Source organism: Gopherus flavomarginatus, chromosome 4 (assembly GCF_025201925.1).
Source record: "Gopherus flavomarginatus isolate rGopFla2 chromosome 4, rGopFla2.mat.asm, whole genome shotgun sequence".
In the NCBI taxonomy this organism is placed as follows: domain Eukaryota; kingdom Metazoa; phylum Chordata; order Testudines; family Testudinidae; genus Gopherus; species Gopherus flavomarginatus.
In genome coordinates this window covers 107227374-107252766 of record NC_066620.1, presented here as the reverse complement: position 1 = coordinate 107252766, position 25393 = coordinate 107227374, and the positions used below count along the sequence as shown (strand labels likewise).

Genomic DNA, 25393 nt, shown 5'->3' with positions numbered 1-25393 from the left:
AAGAGAAGTTTGCAAAATGAGACCACACACAAATGGGGGGGGGCGGGGAAGTAGCCCTGGTCACTAATGGTATTTGTCTGAAATCATCTGGAAATCTGACCAGCGCCTCAATTTGTGAACTTCTTTTAACAAACAGACCCGTGGCCTGCCTGAATGAAAGCAGAACTAATAGTTACTTTCCCCCCTCCACCGTAATCATCTGAGTCCTATTTGGCTCAAGTCTGAACCAGATCACTGTTACAAATTCCTCAGGGCTTGGCTACATGTGAGTTACAGCGCTGGTGGTGACTTTACAGCGCTGTAACTTACTCCCCGTCCACACTGGCAAGGCACATACAGCGCTGTATCTCCCTGGCTACAGCGCTGTCTGTACTCCACCTCAGCCTGGGGAATAACGACTATAGCGCTGCTCTTGCAGCGCTGGGTTGCCATTGTTAACAGTGATTAATCTTACTGCTGTAACTGACCTCCGGAACCTTCCCATAATGCTTTTTAAGTAAAGATAACACTTTATTTTGTTGTGATGCCTCTCTTCGTTTTGTTGTGAACGCTCCCAGAGCTGCTTATCTGAAAAACAAACACAGCCACTGTTTGCTCCAGCAGAGGCAGGCAAGGGGATGAATGTCCACAGCTAGTGTTTGCTTGAGGAGAGAAGCAGCCCGGAGGCAGGGAGGAGGGGGTCCATTTTGGAGCAGCTGCTTATCTGGTCTGAAGGCTATTTGCATTTAGTAAATGAGAGAGGGGTGGGGGAAGAGGTCAAAACTTTTAAAATGATTGAAGGTTGGTGCTGTGTATCTTCCAAGTCCTTAGAACTTGCAAGGCAGGGAGCTGACACAATATCAGCTCCAAAAATCCACACACTCTTCTGTCTCCCCCACGCTCCCTGTCACACTCCAACCCATCCCCTCTTTTGAAAAGCACATTGCAGCCACTTGAACGCTGGGATAGCTGCCCATAATGCACCACTCTCAACACCGCTGCAAATTCTGCAAGTGTGGCCATACTGCAGCAGTGGTAACTGTCAGTGTGGTCACACTGCAGCACTTTCCCTACACAACTGTACAAAGACAGCTTTAACTCCCAGCGCTGTACAGCTGCAAGTGTAGCCAATCTCACCTAAACCACAAGAGACACTCGGCTACACTCTCCAGGCCTGCAATAAAGCTGATGAATGTTGCAGTCATTCTGAAAACACTTCAGTCCATGCCTCCTTGCTAAGTCTTTCATACGTCTAGAACAGGAAAGTACCCAAAATAACCCTCTAGAATCTATTGGAAGGAAGGAAAGAGAGAAACAAAAATTACCAGGGGCAGCCCCATATACTTCTACAAATCAGCACCTCGTTATCCATAGATCAATGACTGCTAATAGATCTAACAATATCAGCACTGCAGAGCCTTTTATGATACTGACTTATGTGGCTGCAGTTGTGCATTAGAAGTCAATTTGTAAATACAAGCAAGAAAAACACCTTGTGAGGTTATATGCTTGATCAGGAAGGGACACTCTTAAGTGCCATATGCCATAATATTCCTAGTTAGGCTTTTGCACCATTTTCAACATTGCTGGTGTCCCAGGAATATATGACACAGAATACATTTCCCCCTCTCTATTTAGGGAAATCTTTCTTTTGAAGGATGATCTCATTAATCAGTGCTGGTGATTTTAATCTTTGACTTGCCTTTACACAGCTCTGTATGTGACAAGTGGCCAAGGCGGATTACAAGCTACTGCTTTAACCTCTACATCTTCTTGTACTTTTAACTTCCTCATGGTGGCTTTCTGTTTTAACTCAAATTGCAGGCTGGGAGGATAAGGGAGGTGGCCTATGGGTGTTGCACATGGCTGGACGGAAATGAACTAGAGTGCAAGATCGACCCTCTGCTTCAAATTAGTTTCAGTTTACTTCTCAAAAATATCTACTCTAGAAGAGCGTGTGTGTGTGTGGTATGTGTGTGTGTGTGTGTGTGTGTATATATATATATATGCATTAAAGACACAAATGAGATAGGGACAACATGCTCCTGCCACAGAAAAAGAACAATTTATGAACCTACTCCTGGGCTCTCAGGCATGATTCCCATTAATTTTAGTCAGGGGCTTGCCTTGGGAAGAAGTGCAGAATTAGACCCAGTGTCTCAAAGCAGGAGTGGTTACATTTTCTGTATTTGGAGTGGAATGCTTGTCAATATTTTGCAGCTCTAGACTAAAGATCAGGATCTTTGCTCTCTGAGTGTAATAGGGCTTGTGTAGAAAAGTGTGTGGTGGGAAGGGAAGGTTAGCATTGCAAAAGTGGGTTTTCACTTCGAGGATTCATTCTTGTTACAGGGGCTGGCATGGATTGGTATGCACTACAGAATAATCAGTACAAAGCATTCTAGCTATTGGCATGTCCCTGTGCTGAGTTCACGGGGTGTGAGTGTAATTGCTGGGGGTATCTCCTGCAGCTAGTTAAGCTGGCTTTTTGGACCCTTTATAGCTCTTGAGCTGCTGTAGAGGTTGCAGTAAACACCAAAATTGGTCCCTAACTGTGTCAAAGCACTAATTTAGATTAATACTATTGAACAATAATCTGTTGTAACACAATATGTTGGTTGGAGATAGTTTTAAAAAATGCTGTCAGATCAGCAGCATAACTGTATGAGAATGCAAACCTCCCCATTGTGCGCCCCCCCCCCCATCATATTCCAATATGTGCATTCTGAAGTGTGTTGATTTTATCTGAAACGTAAAAATTTCCTCCACTCTTATCCTCAAACTTGCATCCTGGTGTAATAAGTATGGTCTATGGGCTTAGACAATTCTGAACAGTCTATCTTTAGAATTCTCAGTATAAATGGGTTTATCTAACTGGTAACTACTGACAACCTCATTTTACTACTCTGCTGTATGTTTAATGTCCCCTTGCTTGTTTGTTTATACATTCTATTTCATAATAAAAGTAGCATTTCTGTGATCATATTGTACTTATGTGGTGCGATGTTTTGGGGATCACCCAGACCAATAAATGGTTCTGTCACATCTGCTTTGTAAGTTTGAGTATCTTAATACTGTGCTGCTATGGCTCAGGGCTCTGACACCAGTAGCCACCTTATAAGCATAAGGTCCCACTCTGGCTTCCACCAGCCTCATTACTACTTGCATGGCAACCTCAACAATCCCTTTTGGTCCGAGTTCCTCCCCTCCAAATCCATCTCCCCAAATTGTCAACTATCAGACACTCGGGATTTTCCCCTCTAGTTCATCACCCTCAAGACGTGAAACCTGTCCCCAATTATTAGTGCACTTTTTGGCACACACTCCATACAGTTTGCCCAATAGAGTTCTGCTTGGGTAAAAGTAAACGAAGTTTATTTAGTAGAAAAATCCTTGGATTCAAAGATGAAATAATAAGGAAAAGCAAATGCATCTGAGTTGCACAGAAAATAAAGATGTAATCTCAGGCTTTACACTTCTATATTAGAAAAGGGAATATAGGTTACCTGTTGCCTTAGAACAGTTTCCCAGTATGCCCTTGGTCCTAGAGGGGAGTGCTTTCCAGATAATGTCCTACTTTCTTGTTGGCTCTGTTTCTGGATAGCCTTCACTTCTGTGACGAACTGGGAAAGTTCTTAATGTTTTCTCTGAGTACTGTGTTGGTGCCTCAGTGTCCCCATGGCAGTTCTTAAGTATCTGGCAGAGCAAAGGGCCAGTGCACCTAAATGCCTGGCACTCTGTCTCCTAGCAACTGATGGCCTGGGCCCCTCCCCTGCAAAGGTGCCAGCTGAAGGTGTTGGAGACAAAGGGATCAGGTGGCCTCCTGGCCCGGGAAAGGGGCTGAGGAGAGAGGAGGGGCTGGGAGGGGTGGTTAGTCTGGAACTGGCTGGGGTCAAGGGTGGAGGGCAGACCTGGGGGTCGGGCTCACTGCCACCCCAGAATGGACCCAGCCGAGGGGTCCGGTTCGCTGTATCTACAAGCTCTGTTTTAGACCCTGTTCCTGTCATCGAATAAACCTCTGTGTTACTGGCTGGCTAAGAGTCACGTCTGACTGCAAAGTGGGGGTGCAGAACCCGGTGGCTTCCCCAGGACCCCGCTGGGGTGGACTCGCTGTGGGAAGCGTATGGAGGGGCAGAGGATGCTGAATGCTCCAAGGAGAGACCCAGGAGGTGAAGACGTGTGAGCTTCTTGCCCTGAACAAGTCTGCTCGAAGGGAGAGGAGGCTCCCCAAAGTCCTGTCTGGCTTGGTGGGGAGGAGTTCCAGAGCATCGCCCAGTGACTCCGTGACAACTTCAAATCCCTTCCCTTTTAACAGGGTTTGCGGTTCGTTTGTTCTTCTTCCCCTTCTTCCCCCCCCCCCCCCCCCCGCACCCTTCCCTTTTTCTCAGAGGGCTTGGCTACACTTGAGATTCCAGAAGACTGGAAAAGGGCAAATATAGTGCCCATCTATAAAAAGGGAAATAGAAACAACCCAGGAAACTACAGACCAGTTAGTTTAACTTCTGTGCCAGGGAAGATAATGGAACAAGTAATCAAAGAAATCATCTGCAAACACTTGGAAGGTGGTAAGGTGATAGGGAATAGCCAGCATGGATTTGTAAAGAACAAATTGTGTCAAATTAATCTGATAGCATTCTTTGATAGGATAACGAGCCTTGTGGATAAGGGAGAAGCGGTGGATGTGATATACCTAGACTTTAGTAAGGCATTTGATACGGTCTCGCATGATATTCTTATAGATAAACTAGGAAAGTACAATTTAGATGGGGCTACTATAAGGTGGGTGCATAACTGGCTGGATAACCGTACTCAGAGTAGTTAATGGCTCCCAATCCTGCTGGAAAGGTATAACAAGTGGGGTTCCGCAGGGGTCTGTTTTGGGACCGGCTCTGTTCAATATCTTCATCAACGATTTAGATGTTGGCATAGAAAGTACGCTTATTAAGTTTGCGGACGACACCAAACTGGGAGGGATTGCAACTGCTTTGGAGGACAGGGTCAAAATTCAAAATGATCTGAACAAATTGGAGAAATGGTCTGAGGTAAACAGGATGAAGTTCAATAAAGATAAATGCAAAGTGCTCCACTTAGGAAGGAACAATCAGTTTCACACATACAGAATGGGAAGAGACTGTCTAGGAAGGAGTATGGCAGAAAGATCTAGGGGTCATAGTGGACCACAAGCTTAATATGAGTCAACAGTGTGATACTGTTGCAAAAAAAGCAAACGTGATTCTGGGATGCATTAACAGGTGTGTTGTAAACAAGACACGAGAAGTCATTCTTCTGCTTTACTCTGCGCTGGTTAGGCCTCAACTGGAGTATTGTGTCCAGTTCTGGGCACCGCATTTCAAGAAAGATGTGGAGAAATTGGAGAGGGTCCAGAGAAGAGCAACAAGAATGATTAAAGGTCTTGAGAACATGACCTATGAAGGAAGGCTGAAGGAATTGGGTTTGTTTAGTTTGGAAAAGAGAAGACTGAGAGGGGACATGATAGCAGTTTTCAGGTATCTAAAAGGGTGTCATCAGGAGGAGGGAGAAAACTTGCTCACCTTAGCTTCTAATGATAGAACAAGAAGCAATGGGCTTAAACTGCAGCAAGGGAGATTTAGGTTGGACATTGGGAAAAAGTTCCTAACTGTCAGGGTAGTTAAACACTGGAATAGATTGCCGAGGGAAGTTGTGGAATCTCCATCTCTGGAGATATTTAAGAGTAGGCTAGATAAATGTCTATTAGGGATGGTCTAGACAGTATTTGGTCCTGCCATGAGGGCAGGGGACTGGACTCGATGACCTCTCGAAGTCCCTTCCAGTCCTAGAGTCTGAGTCTGAGAGTTACAGCGCTGGTGGTGGCTTTACAGCGCTGTAGCTTACTCCTCGTCCACACTGGCAAGGTGCATACAACGCTGTAGCTCCCTGGCTACAGCGCTGTCTGTACTCCACATCAATGAGAGGAATAAAGAGAACAGTGCTGCTCTTGCAGCGCTGGGGTGCTAGTGTAAACAGTGGTTAATCTTACTACACTGTAACGGACCTCTGGAACCTTCCCATAATGCTTTTAAGTAAAGATAACACTTTGTTTTGTTAACTCAGGGCTCCTGGAGCTGCTTATCTAAAAAACAAACACAGCTACTGTTTGCTGAAGCAGAAGGGGATGAATGTCCACAGCTAGTCTTTGCTTGAGGAGAGAAGTGGGGAGGGGGGATGTCTGCTTTGGAGCAGCTGCTTATCTGGTCTGAAGGCTATTTGCATTTAGTGAATAAGAGAGGGGTGGGGGAAAGGGTTGAAACTTTTTTAAAATGATTGAAGGTTGGTGCTGTGTATCTTCAAGGCCTTAGAACTTGCAAGGCAGGGAGCTGACAGTGTCAGCTCCAAAATTCCACTCTGTCTCCCCCACGCTCCCTGTCGCACTCCACCCCACCCCCCTTTTTTGAAAAGCACATTGCAGCCACTTGAACACTGGGATAGCTGCCCATAATGCACCATTCCCAACACCACTGCAAATGTGGCCACACTGCAGCACTGGTAGCTGGCAGTGTGGCCACACTGCAGCGCTTTCCCTACACAACTGTACGAAGACAGCTTTAACTCCCAGCGCTGCACACCTGCAAGTGTAACCAAACCCAGAGTGTGGTAATTCATGGTGACACAGAGCAGGAGGTTCCCAGACTGGGATTTTCTTTTCAGGTTTCAAATTGTTTTCCCATAATGGTCCACCATTGTCTCTTAGTAGGTGGACAATGTAGGTGCTTGGAGTTGGTTTTGTATAAACATCTGGCCTGGGAGAGATCTTTCCTGCCTGATTGCCTCATCACGGTTCTGTGAGATGATGCTCTAGATGTACTATAGTTACAACTTTCTGCATACATTTATAACAATAACCTCTGTGTGAGCATGTATCCTCATGACCACTGAGTTCAGGACACTACAAGCTTTCATAAAAGATCTTACTTGACTTTTTTATATACACAGTAACAGTATGTACAAACAGCTGATTCAATTGCTTATTCTTTGGGATCCATTTTCTCCTTGGTGTGTCAGGACCCTGATTCTTACACATGGGTACAGTCACTTGATCTTGTCTTCCATTCAGAGATATCATGGTGATTATATGTTCTAAGTATTGCAGCAACATTACATTATGTGCATTACAGTATGAGTATGTGCTTAGTATTATTAATACCTTGCCTACTGAGTCATAGTGAGCCCAAGAAGTATAGTAGTTGCCCAGAAATGCATGGATGGCTGTGTCTTACTGCTTGTATTAGTGGTATGTATGTAAGTGTTACTGTATGATTTGCATAATGTATGATTTCTGTGACTCTGTTCAAGTCACTTAACTCCTCTGCTGTATTTTACATAATTGCCAAAATTGATATAAAGATAAATATATTTTGTGAGATTATTTTAAAAAAAAGTCTAGGGTAAGAGCCCAGAACACTGCATGGGTAGCTATAGTTGTATTTTTAAAACACTGAAGAAATATTTTATCAGGAGTTCTGTGATGAATAGCAGTTTTTTATAAAGTGCCGTGCAAATGCTAAAAATTTTTACTAGAATGGGTCCACTAGCCCCAAGCCTTCAGTGTTTCTGATAATTGCCTCTTGCAAAACCATTTTAAAAGTTGGTAGACATGCACAGTCTCCAGTACAAGCCTGTAGAATTACTTTCCTGTACACCCAAGGGCACCCAATTAATTTGTCCTCTCTCCAACCCTCACCCAAATCCTTAGAGTGCTTTTGGCATAGACATATTTATCTTCAGTCGAAAGGAATCAGCAATATCGAGGGCAGGGGGAGGACAAAAATGCTAAGGGTAACTCTGTTTCATGGGCCTTATAGTGAGGGTGAATAAAACTTTTTTTTCCTCTCAATCACCACAGCCCTGGTATAAGACACTCAAAAACCAAACTTACTTAGCTGTAATCAGTCAAATTCAGAAAGTGACTTCCAGCATGCTAGACTCCACTATTCATACCCTCTTTCCCATATTTGTATACCAAGATGACCAAGGGACTCTTACTACTAATCCAGGTCAGAAGACTGTCATAGGATGCTGGAAACTGGTCAGTAGTGATACATGAGCTGTACAGAATTCTCTGATAGAGAACTTGGAAAAATGAATTTTATGGTCTCTAACTCTTGAAGAGATTTGAATCTTAGCTGAGTGCTGTAAAACAGGCTTTCTACAGGGCTGGAGCACCCACAGGGAAAAAAATTGGTGGGTGCTCAGCACCCAATGGCATTTTCCCACCCTGCTCCATCTTACCTCTACCTCCTCCATGAGTGCGCCGCTACATCCTGCTTCTCCCCCTCCCTCCCAGTGCTTGCACTGTGAAACAGCTGGTTTGCAGGGTAGGGAAGGAGGGGGAATGTGGCATGCTGGGGGAAGAGGTGGGCCGGGGCGATTTGGGGAAGGGATCCAATAGGGGCAGAGTTAGGGCAGGGACTTTGGGGATGTGGTTGGAATGGGGGCAGGGCCGGGAGCAGGGGCACAGGCACCCACTAGTGCCAGATAAAGTTGGTGCCTATGCTGGGAACTATGTTGACTTTCATGTTGTGGTGCTACTAGAAAACGAACAATAAAAAATACTTTAATTTCAAATTCTTGCCCACTGCTGGCATATAAATACATCAAGGAGGGAAACAAAGCAATTATACATGTATCTATATCCTCACCTGTTCCCGGCTTCCATTTACCGCAAGCCTTCTGGATAAAAGGTCCAATAAAACTCCATCCTTGCAAAAGATGGCCGGTACCACCTGTAAGGGACTCATTAATATTGGCATCCAGATACCATTTATCATTTTATGTTGGAAATATCAAGATAGACAGGGTTATGGAATAAGCCTGCGAAATATGAGATATGAATAGAAAGACCTGGAAAGTGTTACTCAGGAAGTGCAATACAACCTTACTCTGAAGTTGTTGAACACTATTACAGAAATGTGGACTAGTCAAACAGGACACTCAAAGGCAATTAACATTCAAGTGGTTAGTGCTTCATTTCATAGTGCTAGAGGCACTAACCATTTGAATGTTAATTGTTTTTGATTCCTAGTTCTTCTCCTCACCTAGGGAGGACAAAGGCCTGGTCCACACTATGCTGTTAAACCGATTTTAACAGCGTTAAATCGATTTAATGCTGCACCCGTCCACACTACACTGCTCTTTATATCGATTTAAAGGGCTCTTTAAATTGATTTCTGTACTCGTACAAAACGAGAGGAGTAAGGCTAAAATCGATATTACTATATTGATTTAGGGTTAGTGTGGACGCAAATCGATGTTATTGCCCTCATTATTTTACAGTAGCTGCCCACAGTGCACCACTCCAGAAATAGATGCTAGCCTCGGACCACGGACGCACACCACTGAATTAATGTGCCTAATGTGGACGCGCACAATTGACTTTATAATATGTTTTATAAAATCAGCTTAAGCTAATTCGAATTTATCCTGTAGTGTAGACGTACCCATAGACATCCTGAAGACAGATTACTGGATAAACAAAGCCATCAAAAGTTGGAAGCACCATTGAAAGCCAACATGTCCAGGGTATTAGATATGGCATAATTAACTTGTTCTGGGATGACATCATGCTCTGAGGTGGGACTCAGTATTCAAGAACTTTGCTATTTAGCTATTCCATGGGGGGAGGGGAAGCAAGCTTATCCTGAAAAACTTGATTAAACCTTGTTAAGAAAGGGAAAAGAGAAGTGTGTGAGCAAGTCTTTAAAAGGGAATTGGCCCTATGACCTTGTCAACTGGACACACTCCCAGGTAGACTAACTTAAAACATAGTGGTGGATAGGATGATCTCTCTCTCTCTCTCTCTCTCTCTCTCTGCCTATCAGAGGAAAGGAAGCAGGTCTTAGCTGTAACGTGAAATGGATAACCAATCTTCTGTTGATGAATTTTTGATAGTTGTATGAGATTTCTGTAGGTCTCTAAATGTTAGTGTTAAAGGATGCCTTTACTTCTCTAAATTTTGGGAGAAATAAGATGATTAGTTTTCTTAATTCTCAGTGTTGCGATAAATCCTCCACTTCCTGGTTTTAGAGACTGTGTATGTTCTACTCTGATGTTATGAGCAAGAGCTCTTAAAACCACTCCAGGGCAGACAGGCAGAGTCCCAATTACTAGGGTGTGACTTTGCCTATATATATATGTAGCATTGTCCAGAGCTAGTTTTGGGGAGAGAGAAAAAACAGCTAAGTGGCTTGAGGGATGAGAGGCTCCACAAGCCTGCTGGCTATGGTGGAGAAATTGCTTCTCTAGACTGTCAGGGAATGATGTTTTGGGAGCTGACAGTTGTGATAATTTCAGAAGTACAGGATGCTTTCCCTAAGCAGCCCTTGCTTCCCTGCTACTGTTAACTATTTCTTTAGCATTTTTAGAACTTCAATAGCTAGTGATCTTTTTATTCTTATAATTCAAAGGCCATAATTTCAAAACATTTGGTTTGGTGCATATTGTGATCTCAAGAACTAACTTCAATATCAGCTACTACTTGCTGTGCACAGTGATTCTTTAAAATATACAATATGCTCTCTACTCAACATTGTGATACCTTTGGAGAGATGACCATCATTTTCCTGTGAAAGCCTTCTTAGCTTTTACAACATGGGAGAACAGATAACAAACCCAAGTTTGTGTTGTATCACTATTGCATTAACATTCACCAGACAAATTATTTAAATCTACTGTACAAATAAGTACTACTTTCATAACAGAAATAAGTCATTAGAAAATTGTCACGCGCTCAATGTTGACATCTTTTAAAATGAACATTTCAGTTATATTTTAATGTTTCTCTTACGTAAAATCAAAATAATTTAAGGAACAGTGAGACTGTCTTGTGACTGCCTTCTAATCTACTGCCAGACAAATGAAAGCTCATCTCTCTCACCAACAGAAGTTGGTCCAATAAAAGATACTACTTCACCCACCTTGTCTCTCTAATATTCTGGGACCAACACAGCTACAACAGTGCATATATACATTTGATTGTCCAAGCATTCCTTTATGATCTAACTGGGTGAAAGCCCATCAGCACTGAATTGTCCACAAACAGTGTGGGAAAACTACTGAAATGTACCGAGATGGATTATAAAACATCTTCCTTTGTGACCAGATTATTTCAAAATTGTCCACTGCAGGGTTTCTTGTATCTTACTCTGACACATTGGGTACTGGCTATTGCTAGAGACAGGATACTAGAGTAAACAGACCACTGGTCTGATCTAATATGGCAATTCTTATGTTACAATATGTATTAGCTCTTAGCTTCTTGGAAAAAGTTAAAGATGAAAGAAGAACGTATATTGTCTCAATGCATTTTACAAATGTTAGTATTTTATCTTCTTAGATGGCAACTGACATTGTTTCCATATATCAGGTTGCTATATCTACATCCATTTTAGTATTAAGATTTTCACCAGTACTTGAGGAAGTAAATGCTATTAACCAATTCTCATTAATATTACTCTGTGGATTAATTTATTAATGCTACAAAAAAAGGAACAAACATACACTGAATTTCCCCAGTGCTGTTTTTGATCTTTGGAGCATTGAAGGCTCTGGAAACTTCACTAATCTTCCTTCTCAAAAATCAAGGGCACTGGACACGTACATCTTAAAATTTAAACAAAGGTGTGTTTTGTTTGCATGTGTAAGTTCCATTACCTATTAACTTTTTGGTGCTATCTACCATCCAAGATCTGGCCTGCTATGATACGCATCAGGGTTTAGTTGGCTGCGTGAATCAAGCAGTAATAACACTGCCTAAACTGAAACTAGTCCTTTGCCGTTACAGATACAATTGTTTTTGGTTTTTGCCTCTTTAAATTTGGAGGGTGAATGCTGCTTGGAGTTGGGATAATTAGTGAAGCAGCATGATGTGTAACACTGGAGCAATAGTGGAAATGAAAGCTTGCAGCACTGAATAATAAGTCACCTGTGCCACTGAATTCCATTGTTGCAAATGTCTTGTTTTGATAAGAATTTTAAATTGCATCAATTCAGAGCCCTCATTATCTGACACAGCTTTTGCTTGTACGTAAAGTGTGCTCTGCTCAAGCCACTCAGTAACCAGGCATTTCGGAGTGCTAAATGTAGTTGCAATCTTATTGCAACACATACCACATCAAGAATTTGTAACACTCCTGTGCATCATGGGAAAACTGTTTGCTTATGGTGGTTGTTAATAGACAGAAGTTTCATTCTGTCATGGGAGGATCACTATGGGACAGATTCTCAGCTGGCTAAATTTTAAAATTTGCACCAGGAGAGTATCTAGCTTCAGGCACCTAACCTGACTGTTGCAGACATTAGGTAGCCTACTCTCTCTGTGTGTGTGTGTGTGTGTGTGTGTGTGTGTGTGTGTGAGAGAGAGAACAGTTGAATTGCAAAAGGAAAATACTCTCTATAGGGACAGACTTGCTGAAAGTGTACATTTCAAAATGAATATTAAAAATTGCATATGAAATAAATGAAGGCTAAACCAGGACATTCAGTCAGCTTTTTCTATAGAATTGGAAGGGACCTCAAGAGGTCAACTAGTCCAGTCCTCTGCACTCGTGGTAGGACTAAGTATTATCTAGACCATTCCTGACAAGTGTTTGTTTAACCTGCTCTTAAAAATCTCCAATGATGGAGATTCCACCACCTCCTTAGGCAATTTGTTCAGTGCTTAACCACCCACACAGTTTGGACATAAGGAAAAGTTTCCTATCTAAACCTCCCTTGCTATGATTTAAGCCCATTGCTTCTTGTCCTATCCTCAGAGATTAAGAAAACTTTTCTTCCTTCTCCTTGTAACAGCCTTTTATGTACTTGAAAACTGTCATGTCCCCCCCCGAGTCTTCTCTTTTCCAGACTAAACAAACCCAATTTTTTCAATCTTCCCTCATAGGTTGTTTTCTAGACCTCTAATAATTTTTGTTGCTCTTTTCTGGACTGCAATTTGTCCACATCCTTCCTGAAATGTGGTGCCCAGAGCTGAACACAATACTCCCTTTTGCTGTACTCAAGCCTCAACTGAATTACTTCTTGTATCTTGCTTATAGCTTGCCTGCTAATACATCCAGAAGGATGTTTGCTTTTTTGGAACAGCGTTACACTGTTAACTCATATTTAGCTTGTGGTCCACTATGACCCTCAGATCCCTTTCCACGGTACTCCTTCCTGGGCAGTCATTTCCCATTTTGTATGTGTGCAACTGATTGTTCCTTCCTAAATGGATTACTTTGCATTTGTCCTTATTGAATTTCATCCTATTTACAGTACTTTAGACCATTTCTCTAATTTGTCCAGATAATTTTGAATTTTAATCTTATCATCCAAAACACTTGCAACCCCTCCCAGGTTGGTATCGTCCACAAACTTTATCAAAGTACTCTGTATGTATGCCATTATCTAAATCATTGACGATATTGAACAGAACCAGACCCAGAATTGATCCCTGTGGGACCCCACTCATTATGTCTTTCCAGCATGACTGTGAACCACTGATGATTACTCTCTGGGAGTGATTTTCCAGCTAGTTTTGCACCCACCTTATAGTAGCTCCATCTAGGGTGGGTTTTCCTAGTTTGTTTATGAGAAGGCCATGCAAGACAGTATCAAACTTTACTAAAGTCAAGATATACCATATCTACCACTTCTCCCTTGTCCACAAGGCTCGTTACCCTGTCAAAGAAAGCTGTCAGGGTTAGTTTGATGTGATTTGTTTTTGACAAATCCATGCTGACTGTTACTTCTCACCTTATCTTCTAGATGTTCGCAAATTGATTATATGCTTCATTATCTTTCCAGGTACAGAAGTTAAGCTGGTCTGTAATTCCCTGGGTTGTCCTTATTTCCTTTTTTTATAGATTGGCACTATATTTGCCCATTTCCAGTGTTCTGGAATCTCTCCCCCATTGTGCTTGATCCTCACAATATCACAGTATTGGACAGTACTGCATATCCCTAAGTGAATCTTTATGCTAGTGTGCAAAATATTCACACCGGTTCACATAGGGCTCAATGAAATCAGTTGGAGTATTACCACTGATTTCAAAGGGTGAATGTTTAGGCCAATACTTACATATGCAGCGTGACTGTAGCTCTGTTGGTCCCAGGATGTTAGAGAGACAAGCTGGGTGTGAGATCTTTTACTGGACCAAATTCTATTGCTTGTACATGTCAAAGAATAATATTTAATGCCCTAGTGCTATTTAGTTATAACGCCACCCATAGCTAAGGTTGCCCGATACTCTCCATTTTAAGACCTGCTTTCATTTGCTTATAATTAGCTAAAATGGTTCAGCTGTTTCTGAGAGTGAAATTGGGAGAAAATGCATTGGTAAAACAATGTTAAAAGCATTTATACCCATTTTGCTGAGATACTCTAGTGTCTCTGTGCCTTGGAGCAGGAATTTGAAATATGGCAGCTGGGTTGCCTTGCTGTTGGGGATGTGCCTTTTGCAATTGATGTGAAAATTCACCCAACTTTAACCAAGTTACAAGCCTTTGAAAATAGTAATTTACACATACATGCTCAGTAGAGATTTGTTAGATGTTGCTGGCAAAATTTCCTCAATTCCAGCTGCAGTGTGCATGCTCCAGCCCGCCAACTCTTGTGTGCTGATTAGACTCTGCATGTGCCAGCCATACAGAGTGACTGAGAATGTTCCATCCCAGAGCCATTGGGGGCCAAGCAGGACTTGTCCTGCAACTGCTGCTCCTTATAGCTACAGTCTGGTGTGCTTTCAGGTACCAGAACAGAGAGCAGGAATACTGTGTCTTGTGCTTTGCATACCTCCTGGTGGTGCCCAGGTAGTGTGGTGAAAGGGGAACATCCTGACATGCTTGAACATATAGGGATGTAGTGGGGGAGACAGGCAGGATGGAAGATGCGTTCTGGGAACAGAGGGAGAAAGGAGAGGGCTCTAGGAGGACTGGAGCAGAGGAAGGTGGACAGAAGGGCTCAGATGGGGAAGGGATGGCAGGGTCAGACTGGGTAATATGGGGCAGCTATCTGCAACCAATAGAACATGCTCTTTCAGAATCTGGAATAGAACCCAGAATTCCCTATTCCCAACAGTTCTTTGTCTGTCAGTAGCAGTAAAGTGGCGAAGTATGTCGTCCTCCTCTAGTGGCTTTCCCAAACAGCGCATAACAGCCTCTTGATGCTACCAGTTGGCCCATTAACTGAAGTGGAAGAGGTCTGTTCTGTGGATCTACAGTGGATCTGCTGATGACCTACAAAATTGCACCAAAAAAATAAACTATATTCAAAGAACATCATGGTTGTTAAGTCAAGCGGTCAAAAGTTAGGAAATGCCAGGATTGAAGTTGCCTGTGCAGCCTTAATTCAGCTCCTTTGTGCACATGTATTATGATCCAGTTTTAATTACAAGATCACATACTTTTCAAAACTGGATTCTGTTCCTGCCTCTGCCACAGAGTTGCTCTAAGATGCTGGGCAAATCTCTTAAAACTAAACTTTGTGTGTAACCACTAATTGTGTGTTCCTCATTAACTTACGGCCAGCTTGAGACCTTGGGGTCAGATTCACAGAAGTATTGAACACTCACTGCTGCATCTGAAGTCAGTGGGAGCTGTGCTTCAAATAGCTGCTTTTGTAGTACTTCACATATCTGAAAAATCAGGCCCTAGGCATCTCAAATTGGGCACCCAAAACTAGTGCACCAATGACAGTTTTGCCCTTAATCTTTGCCGCCTTGCCCTTTTATAGATGAGGATTAACACCTTTCCCCACAGAGTTACTCTAAAGATAAACTATTAAAGTTTTTGAACTCTCAGCTATTACAGTGAGTACCATGGAAAAGCCCATGAGGAAATTAATACTGTACTCAGTGTATGGCTCAAATGATGTGCAATAAATAAAACTTGGTCATACATGGAGTATAAAATATCGAATAGCTGCTCATTCGGTGAGTACTATCCATCCTGTTCAGTGAATGTGGCAGGGGCAGTGTGTGTGGAGGTGGGGGAGGGAGGAATATTATGTGATCATATAATTAAAGACTGGATCACAATGCTATATGCACAAGAGGGGAGCAAACAAAGGTTGCACAATCATCATCTTGGCATTTCCTGGGTTTTTTTAATGCTTGACTTTTCAACTTTAACATATATCTGAATGTAGTTTTTTCTCTGTTAACATGACAATGGCACTTTAACCAGGATTCTACAGGCTTGCCAGGAAGGAATTTCGGTACAATAGTTTCACATTACATGTTCTCTAAGTATGAATTGGCATCAACCACTCTGACATGATATTCCAAGTCATCTTCAGTCGACTGTGGCATTACAAAAAGTGTAGAATTATGAACTATATCTCTTGCTCAGCTGTTTGCAAAATTGAGTGAAAATTTTTTCCGCTTCTTAAATTGACAACACTAGTTACTGGGCTGTAACAGGAGGTTTTGACCACCACCAGGTAGGGTTTGTTTGGTTTTTTGTTTGTTTCTTTGTTGGTCTGTTTAATCAGCATGTGAACATCAGATTTAGGGAAGTTAGGTGCCTAGTGAGATTTTTCAAAACTACCTATCTGCATCTTTAGGCACTTAAATAAGCACTGAACATCTTGCCCTCGACTAATTGTTGAGCTGTACAATTATGATGATCAGCCTGTGCATATAGACCTATATCCAGTTCTCTTTGCCTCTGTCTAGAACTTGGGTTTGATTAGCTTTCCTCTTGTTTACCTAATTTGGGGAGCACTCACTCTATGGACCAGAACTGCAACCCTCTATCAAATACTCTGTATGTGACAGAAGAGTTGGCTAGTCACATAGTGCAGGCTTTCCTAACCTCCAACTGTTGAATCATATTAAAAGACTACTAAAAATACACTCCTTGCTTGACTTCTTTTTTTAATGTAAGTAAAGTAACTTCTCTAGTTACTACAGGGATGTCATGATGGCTGACTGAATGGGAAGGAGGTGATCCCCAAGGCAGTCTCTAAAATTGTGGTCCACACTATAAATGTGAGAATCTCAATGTAAATAAATCTAGCTATATAATTCTCTTTGCTCTCTTTTAAAGGAATTAAATCTTGGAGCATTTCTTGAAGATAATTTGATAGCAATGCTGGAGCCATATTGATGGTTGTGAAGTGAATAGCTTTCAAAAACCAGTGCCCTTGTAGGGAAGGTGTGTATTCGCTTTATAATATATAAAATCATGACCCCTCCTTATCTCAAAAGGGTGTTAAACTAATTCATTAAAGTTGGAGCCGTGCTCTGATTGAAGCCACTATGTCTGCATGTGCTTCAAATTGCCTCTCACCTCTAAGGGATTTTAAATGAGAACATCTTTCTCAGCTGACACTGTTTTTTAGTACCTTTGAATATCTCACCCAGAGAATTAGCTTACCATTAATAGTGATTATATTTATTTTAGATCTAGTGAAAGCAAATCAGCATCACTATATATTTGACACTTGAAATTGAGTATGGGCTAGATGATCAGCAGTACAAGATTTTTGCATCACTGGACTCCAGTATACAACCGTACTGGAATTATTGCTGCTAAAATGATAGCATAGTTAATAGATTACAGTGACGCTCGATTGAGATGAATGTGGTTCATTTTCACCTCTTTACTTTTTGCAAGAACAGCTTATATTAAAAAAAAGCACAAATCCAATTACTTTTTAATTAAAACAATCATTCCCCAGCAATATTGGGAATGCAACTATTACAGCATGGAGGACCCAAAAGTGAGAGTCTAAACGAACATGAAACTGACCTCATTGTTAAAACTGAGAGAACTTGAATACAATGAAAATCATACATACACACATGCGTGTGTATATACACACACACACACACACACACACACACACACACCTTCCAACAAGCAGTGACAAACACTTCTAGTGATTTAGATATTAGTAACATAGGTAAAGTGTGGTCCTAAGTTGACAATGTTCTTTTAAGTCCATTCTACATACTAAGGTGTGAAACTAGTGGTGAAGGCTGTAGGCGAGCTGTAGCTGGCCAAAATGACATCTCTGTTGGACTTTTAGTTGGTGGTACTTAGGGGTGCAGAGGTAACCTGACAAAACCCAAAGCTATGCTGTCTTATTGAGTGCGCAGACAACCTTTAAAAAGACATTTTTTAGGGGTTCTCACTAAAGAGAGAAGTGGGTATAGCTATTTATATTTCTCTAACACAAATTTTTTTGTTTTACTTTTTATGTATTTTATTTTTAACTTCAGTTGCCGTTTGTGGGTTTTTTGTCAAATAGTCTCCTGTGGTGGCTATCCCCAAACAGTTTAGCATTGTGCTAGTGCATGATACCTGAAAAAGGAAACAAATTTTGTAAGCAAAACTATAAACTGTCCTGTTTGTTTTTCCTCTAAACTGAATGAAATATAGAAAATAAACAAATGGTGCACACAGTGAAGCATAGCTTAGATTCTCTAAAAAATCTTCAGATCCTTTTAAGAGTAAGGAATTAATTTTCTGTTTATCTTGGATTTAGACTACTGTCATACTCCATGGGCAGATTGATCCTTTAGTGTGGCTCAATCCATAGTCTGCCTCTCCAGTACTTCACAACAGTGCCCAAGTCAATTTCATATTATTTCACGTGTTCTATTTCATTAAGGGTGGCATGTAGAACTTGGCTATAAAATCTGACCATGAGAACAGGAAGACAAACATCTTCTTCTTTGAAATCATTAGGAGTAAATCATTCTGTTTCATGAGAAGGTGCTCTGGGCCTGCTTTTAAAGCAGAAAGAGGCAAAAAATATCCTAGCAACAAAATCTTACTCTAGGTCCCCATTTTTACTTTGTCACAAGCTTTTTGTGGAAGACTGAATTCTATATCTTAACAGGACCAAAACCATCTTTTCCTTTTTCTTTTTGGTGTTGGGAGGGGATGTCTCATGCAACACTACATTTAAATTAACAAATTAAAAACTGTTTTGGCCTCAGAAAATGAGGTTTATGTGCCTTAGCTCATTTCTGCTACCGTAGTGTGTATTTTTAAATCACCACAAACACCTTGATGCTATTAGCTATCTGTAGTATAGAAAAGTTGTGCTGTGTAACCGCTGTTTGTCAGTTCTCCTGCTGACAAAAAACTTCCACCCCCAAAGAGTGACGTTTGTAGTGTCGACAGGATAGCGCTCCTGCCAACAATGCGCTGTTCACATTGGTGCTTATCGTGGTGAAACTTTTGCCTTGGGGGACAGGGAGGGGAGGGTTAATACCTCTGAAAGACAGTTTTGTCATTCAATTGCCAGTGTAGACATAGCATTATACAGGTGTAAAGAATGTGGGTTTTTGTTTTGTTTTTGTTTTTTTGTTTAGCTTATTGCATGGAAGAGAATAAAGCTAAATCCAAAAAGCCACTATTATGCCAAGGTAAGAGTGTCTACCCTGGAGCTATACTACTATAATTTATATATATATAATCCTGCAAACACTTGCATGTGCCTCTTTAAATAGATTATTCATGTTCCATGAGTAAGTGTATGCATGAGCATTTGCAGAATTGTGGCTTAAAAGCTCTTTAAAATCCCTAGTAAGAGTCCTGCTAAGCCTGTTCTACAAAACTTTAAGATATGTGTGGCAAAGAGGGTAGTTACGGGTTGAGGGGGACTGCAATTAGGATTTTGTTTTTGTTCCTTAACTTTTAAAAACTATGCAATAGATCATAAATCTGCGTTTTTTTTGACTGTCATTGTCTTCACTGGATCCACACCTATACCCTTTGGCTGTGTCTGCACTAGGTTTTTTAAACCTTTTAAATAGTTCACACTAAATTAATTCATGGTAGTTAACACCTTTGTAAAGGCTAGCGTGGACATGCCCTTGAAAAATGAAAATGTAATTCAGTTCAGTGTCAAAACAAAACATAGAACACAAGACATAGAATGCCAATTGTATTATTCATGTACGTATCTAATTCAGTTATCACTCTTTAATGTAAATGGCTTTGTCATGGAATTCCAGCTTCTAAATTGCAGTGCCACAGAAACCTTGCTTTAGTAAATTTGATCTCTTGTATTTGCTGTCAATAGTTTTGTCTCAAGTACCAAGAATTTGAAAATAAACATACAGTGCTGCAATAATGGAAGAGACGTGCCACTAGGATAATCTGATGTTTAGTTTTAGTTTTTATTCAGCTCTATGAAGAGTTGGTTCTGTGTCTTCTCCACATTTAGTGCTCACTGAATTTAACAGAAATTCAGTGCGTTGAATGACGCCAGAATTGGGCTTTAACTGACATAGATCCCCTTAGGAGCTCTACTCCTTTCCTAAAATTCCAGCCTGAACTTTTCCATATCAATCCTTGTAACTAGAATCATAGAATATCAGGGTTGGAAGGGACCTCAGGAGGTCATCTTGTCCAACCCCCTGCTCAAAGCAGGACCAGTTCTTTCCCTTTGTGTGTGTTTGTACTCTGCAAACATGTTGACAGGTTTTATTGAGGCAAAAACAGCAAAGGCAGAAATTCTAAGGTTTCTGATCATTGGAGTTAATGATTCAGTAAAGGGTCAGGGTCTAGAAGGCATCTAGATGCAAAGAAATCATTTTAACTATTGAAAGCTGTACATCCAAAAACTTGGTGGGTGTGTGTGTGTGTGTGTGTGTGTCGGGGGGGGGAGGGTATTACTGAGCCCTATTGCAACCACAAGGGGACTCAGGTGCCAATGTCTTAGCGCCTCTATTCCAGTGACCTGTGTCAAGCGATGCAGGGAAGTTGAAAGGATGGTATTTTGTGGTGGTTTATGCAGAGATACTTAAAAAAAATTATTTAATACATTCTTTAATTTTTCTGTTTTTTTTTTTTTTGTTTTTTCCCCTTCTCCCCAACCCTCTTTGCTTACAGGCAGGATGAAAGACCGGTTATGTGAACTGTATGAGTTAGCTAGGCTTTATAACCAACAGTTTCCTAACAATGAGGATGATGAGAGTTTACCTCATGAAACCCTACTTTTTGAGACTGATTATGCCCTCGCAACTCTTTACAAAGATATCCAGAGTATCAGAACAGACAACCTCCACCTGAAAGAGGACGTCAAACGGCTAGGTAAACAAAATAATCGCTTTCTTACCTCCATGCGGCGTCTTAGTAGTATCAAACGAGATACTAACAGCATCGCCAAAGACATCAAGGCCCGTGGAGAAGGCATCCACAGGAAACTCCAGACAATGAAAGACTTCAATGAAGATGCAGAAACAAAACATGGCACGATGTCTGTCATAACCCGTGTATCAAAGAATCACTATGTTGACCTCATGCATGCCTTTCAGGAAGCCATGTTTGAGTACAATGAGGCAGAGATGAACCAGCGGGAGAACTGCAAGATTCGGATCCAGAGACAGCTGGAGATCATGGGCAAGGATGTTTCCGGAAACCAGATTGAAGACATGATCGAGCAAGGCAAGTGGGACGTCTTCTCTGAGAATCTCCTGTCTGATGTCAGAGGGGCTCGTGCAGCATTGAATGAGATAGAGACGAGACACAAGGAGTTGATGAAGTTGGAGAGTCGCATCAGGGAGGTTCATGAGCTCTTTCTACAGGTGGCACTACTGGTGGAGCAACAAGCTGACACCTTTGACATCATTCAACTGAATGTGGAAAAAGTTGAGGACTATGTCGGAGAGGCTAAATGTCAGGTGAGGAAAGCTCTGGAATACAGGAGGAAACACCCTTGTCGAACACTCCTCTGCTGTTGCTTTTCATGCTGCAGAAGATGATTCTCCTACTCAAGCCGTTACAGACCAACTTGAATGTGCCCTAAGAATGTATAGTTGAAATAGTGCTTTTAAAATGGGCTACTCCTTGGAACAGGGTTGCTTTTGGTTTTGGGAGGTTGGGGTGGTTACCCCTTGTCTTAGACAGAGATGCCTTAAGCACATTTATGTGCTAATAAAAGCCAAATGTTGCTTTCAAATCACTTTTATTATCTTAAAAAAAAAAAAAAAATCAAGCCTAACCTATTTGACTGTAATCAAGGCTAGAGTGCTTAAGAGAGCCTCATAAAATGATACATGCTCCAATCTGACACCACCTAACTTAAAGAATGAATGAAAGGCTCATAGCTTCCTCAATGAAGGATGTGTGTTGGTATACCACAAGGTGGCTATTTTCTATCTTCCACAGTGAGACTGCGTGGGGTACAGCTCTACTGCTGTAGTGAAGTAATTCTGTGGTGCTTCGTAAGTTTGCCTACCTTGAGGAAACTTGGAGCACACATGATGCAATCCTTGAGCAATTCATTGCCACATTCATTTGAAGAAACAGTAAATCTGTTAAACTATTAACAGAAAATATAGAATTAGTTTCTTAAATCTTTTTACACAAGGAGCTTGATTGTGATGTCACACTGGTTTTACACCATGGAACTCCCTTGAAATGAATGAAGTGAATTTTGATCTATTCCAGTGTAAATAAGATCAAACTCGGTCCCAAGAAGTGGTCATTCCTTCCCGCCCCCCTCCACCAAAAAAAAAATCCCTTTCATCATTGTGAACACACCAGAATTTTGACCAGGTCACAGGAAACACTGTCAAAATAAGACCTCTCCAACTGATTCTTTACTTTAGTCATTAAAGAACAACATTACAAACTTTAAATACTATTTAAATGTCGTCTGCTGAAGGACTGAAAATGGTCATGGCAAACTTTTCAAAGATTTTTAGCCCTGTGAATAAAATTAATACAACTATCTCCTCTCAAATGTGACTTAACACCCATAAATGGACACTTGTCTGGAGGGCAAATGCAACATTTTAGAGATTCACATAGACACAAATTTGAAGTTGTAGTGACAGATTTACCTTGTAAATAGATGCTTATTTTTGTAAGAATGTATTGATATATTATGTTTGTATATGTTAACATGAAGGTATTAATAACAATGTTTACTCTGGTTAATACATGAAGACTGATGGGGCTGTCTTGTGCCTCTGGGACAACTGCACATTGAAAAGAGAATAGACCCCTTTATTCAATACTTCTGTATGAGCCAACATTTTGGAGACAAAATAACACTTCCTTTTATTGGGTTTGAAAAGTTTTCCCTTCTCCCTCTAAAACCTTCTCTGACCATATTAGGTTTGGACAAAAAGGGAGGAAGAGAAATTTAAGGCCGAATTTTGCAGTCCTTAATTGATTACAGTTCCCATTGGTTTCACTTGATTGAGAGATGAAGAATTTGGCCCTTCCTTTTGAATATGCACAATATTCCAACTACAGTATTTCTAAGCAGCTTTCTGCTACATTGTGATTTTATTGGTACTTTGAACTCATAAGATTTTTCCAGAAGTTAGTGACTTTAAAGATCTTCTGTTTGGTTAACTTATCCCCCTTTTGTCCTTTTTAATATATTATTTTAACATTTCACATTTGTATTTTGGTGGTTTCCTGCCCAGAGGCACCCAGCTATTCTTCTGCACCCTTCACAGTGAAAGGTTTCTCTGTCTTTTGCACACTAAATGTATATTGTAACATTCTTTTAAATTACTTATAAAACAATAAGGTCTTGCAAAAACAAATTGATACTTACTTCTAAGCTTTCTTTGCCTAGCAAGAAAATGTTTCTGGTCAGGCTTGTCACATGGAGGATGGAGGAGTTAAATGAACTGTGGACAAGAACTTTTTCTTTTCCTCAAGTTGAAAGTCACTTTGCTTTGAACTAAATATTATATGAAGCACCTGTCTGTATTTTCATGTGTTCATTAGTTAGAATTTATGTAGGGGACAAATGAGCCTCAAACAAGAGTGTCTGTGGTATACAGTGAAGTCTTGAAGCCATCAGTGTTAGATTTGCTTGGGGAAATGCAAACAATTCAAATCTGAACTGCAAGGGGGGAAGAGAAGGGGGTGTAAAATGCACTGGCTGGCACCCTTTACTAATATTTAAGAGCTGTTGTCATGTTGAGTAGCACCTTACTCCATAAGTAGTCCCAATCTAGTCAGTGAGACTGTTCCTGAAGAAAGGTACATGTGCATGAGGATATCCGAATCTGGACTTAAAACAGGCCACAGAAAACCTGAATCTATTTGCTCTGTATATTGTAGCTTTTTCTGCCCCCCCCCTTTTATGATAGTTATGTAAATATTCTAGTTGTATGCTTTTTGTACATGTATGTACCTAGAAATGCAATAAAAGTATTTTGGTACAATGGTAAAGATGCATAGTCCCACCTTAAATCAGCAGATCCAAATAGTTTCTTGCACGTTGATATTCTGTGGGACTTGGAAAAAGTCATATTACCAAACTGTCTGTCCCTCTTTCATCAACTCTCACATGTGCCTGAAACATTAATTTGAAAAAATGTTCTACTGTTCCCTGCCAATGTAATTCACACTTCATGTTTTTCAGAAGATCTTAAACATTAATCCAGTGCAAGAAATACAAATTAAATCCAGCAGTTCTGAGATCCTTAAGATCATATTTAAAACATCACATTGTAAATATCCCTTCTAATGCTGCATCCTCAGTGGCACTCAGGAAAAGGAACTGAGATAAGCAAGAAGAAACAACTTATTTTGAAACAAGAAAAATACAGTTAAGGCTTGCATGCATCCAAACAGGCTCCGCTTGGCAATCCCTGATTATATAGTTTTTCTACCTTGGATAGTATATAATGGAGAAGTATATTAATTTTATAGTATATATCTTGTACAATATATTCTTAAGAAAGCTAAAACTTGCAAAGGTGCTTTTTAAACTCCTCCAGCAGCAAACATTTTTAAATCTCTTTTGAGTACTGTAGTCTGTTTGAATGTGCATTGCAGAGTCAATACAGGCCTGGGAGAGTGAGCTAGCATCTATTCAGACTTGTGCATCATCAATAAAACTCTTAACAAATTACTAATTGGAGGGCCAGCTTCAGCCGTTAACACTCACATAAGCACTACAGGAAACAAGGGAGTTGTACATGTGTAACTGTTGTCCAAATTTGACCTGCAAAACACTATTTGTCTGTCATGGTGATGTTTGAGCCAAAAAGCATTTGAATACAAAACCCATACAGAGAGCTTGACCTTGAAATCTTGGGGAGTTGGGATGAGGCAGAGTAGAGAACATTGTTTAGCTTCCAGATGGTGGTAACTAGATGCCAGATAGTGGCAACTAAAGCTGGAAGCTATAGAAACAACAGTGTGGAATTTCTCAAAGTTAACATCAGTTCCATTTTTGTTGTAGAACCATGTCAAGGTTCCTTCCCCACTCTGAATGTTAGGGTACAAATGTGGGGACCTGCATGGACACTTCTAAGCTTATTTACTAGCTTAGATCTGGTAACTCTGCCACCATCCAGAAATGTTAGTGTCTGGAGCACTTCCTGTTTCCCCCAAAACTCTCCCCTCCCTGGGTGGCCTTGAGGGACTTCACCAATTCCCTGGCGAACTCGGATCCAAACCCCTTGGA

The 25393-nt window shown here is 41.0% G+C and overlaps 1 protein-coding gene across 9 annotated transcripts in view; it reads left to right on the top strand.

Annotated features, from left to right (window-relative positions):
- STX11 (syntaxin 11) overlaps positions 1–24150 on the top strand; it is a 76711-nt gene extending 52561 nt beyond the window's left edge. For all 9 annotated transcript variants that reach the window (XM_050949853.1, XM_050949854.1, XM_050949856.1 and 6 more), the window contains one exon: positions 20842–24150. In XM_050949853.1, coding sequence (XP_050805810.1) covers positions 20842–21713 — 872 coding nt within the window. In that variant the 3' untranslated portion in view covers positions 21714–24150. The remainder of the gene's footprint in view (positions 1–20841) is intronic.
- The last annotated feature ends 1243 nt before the right edge of the window (positions 24151–25393 follow it).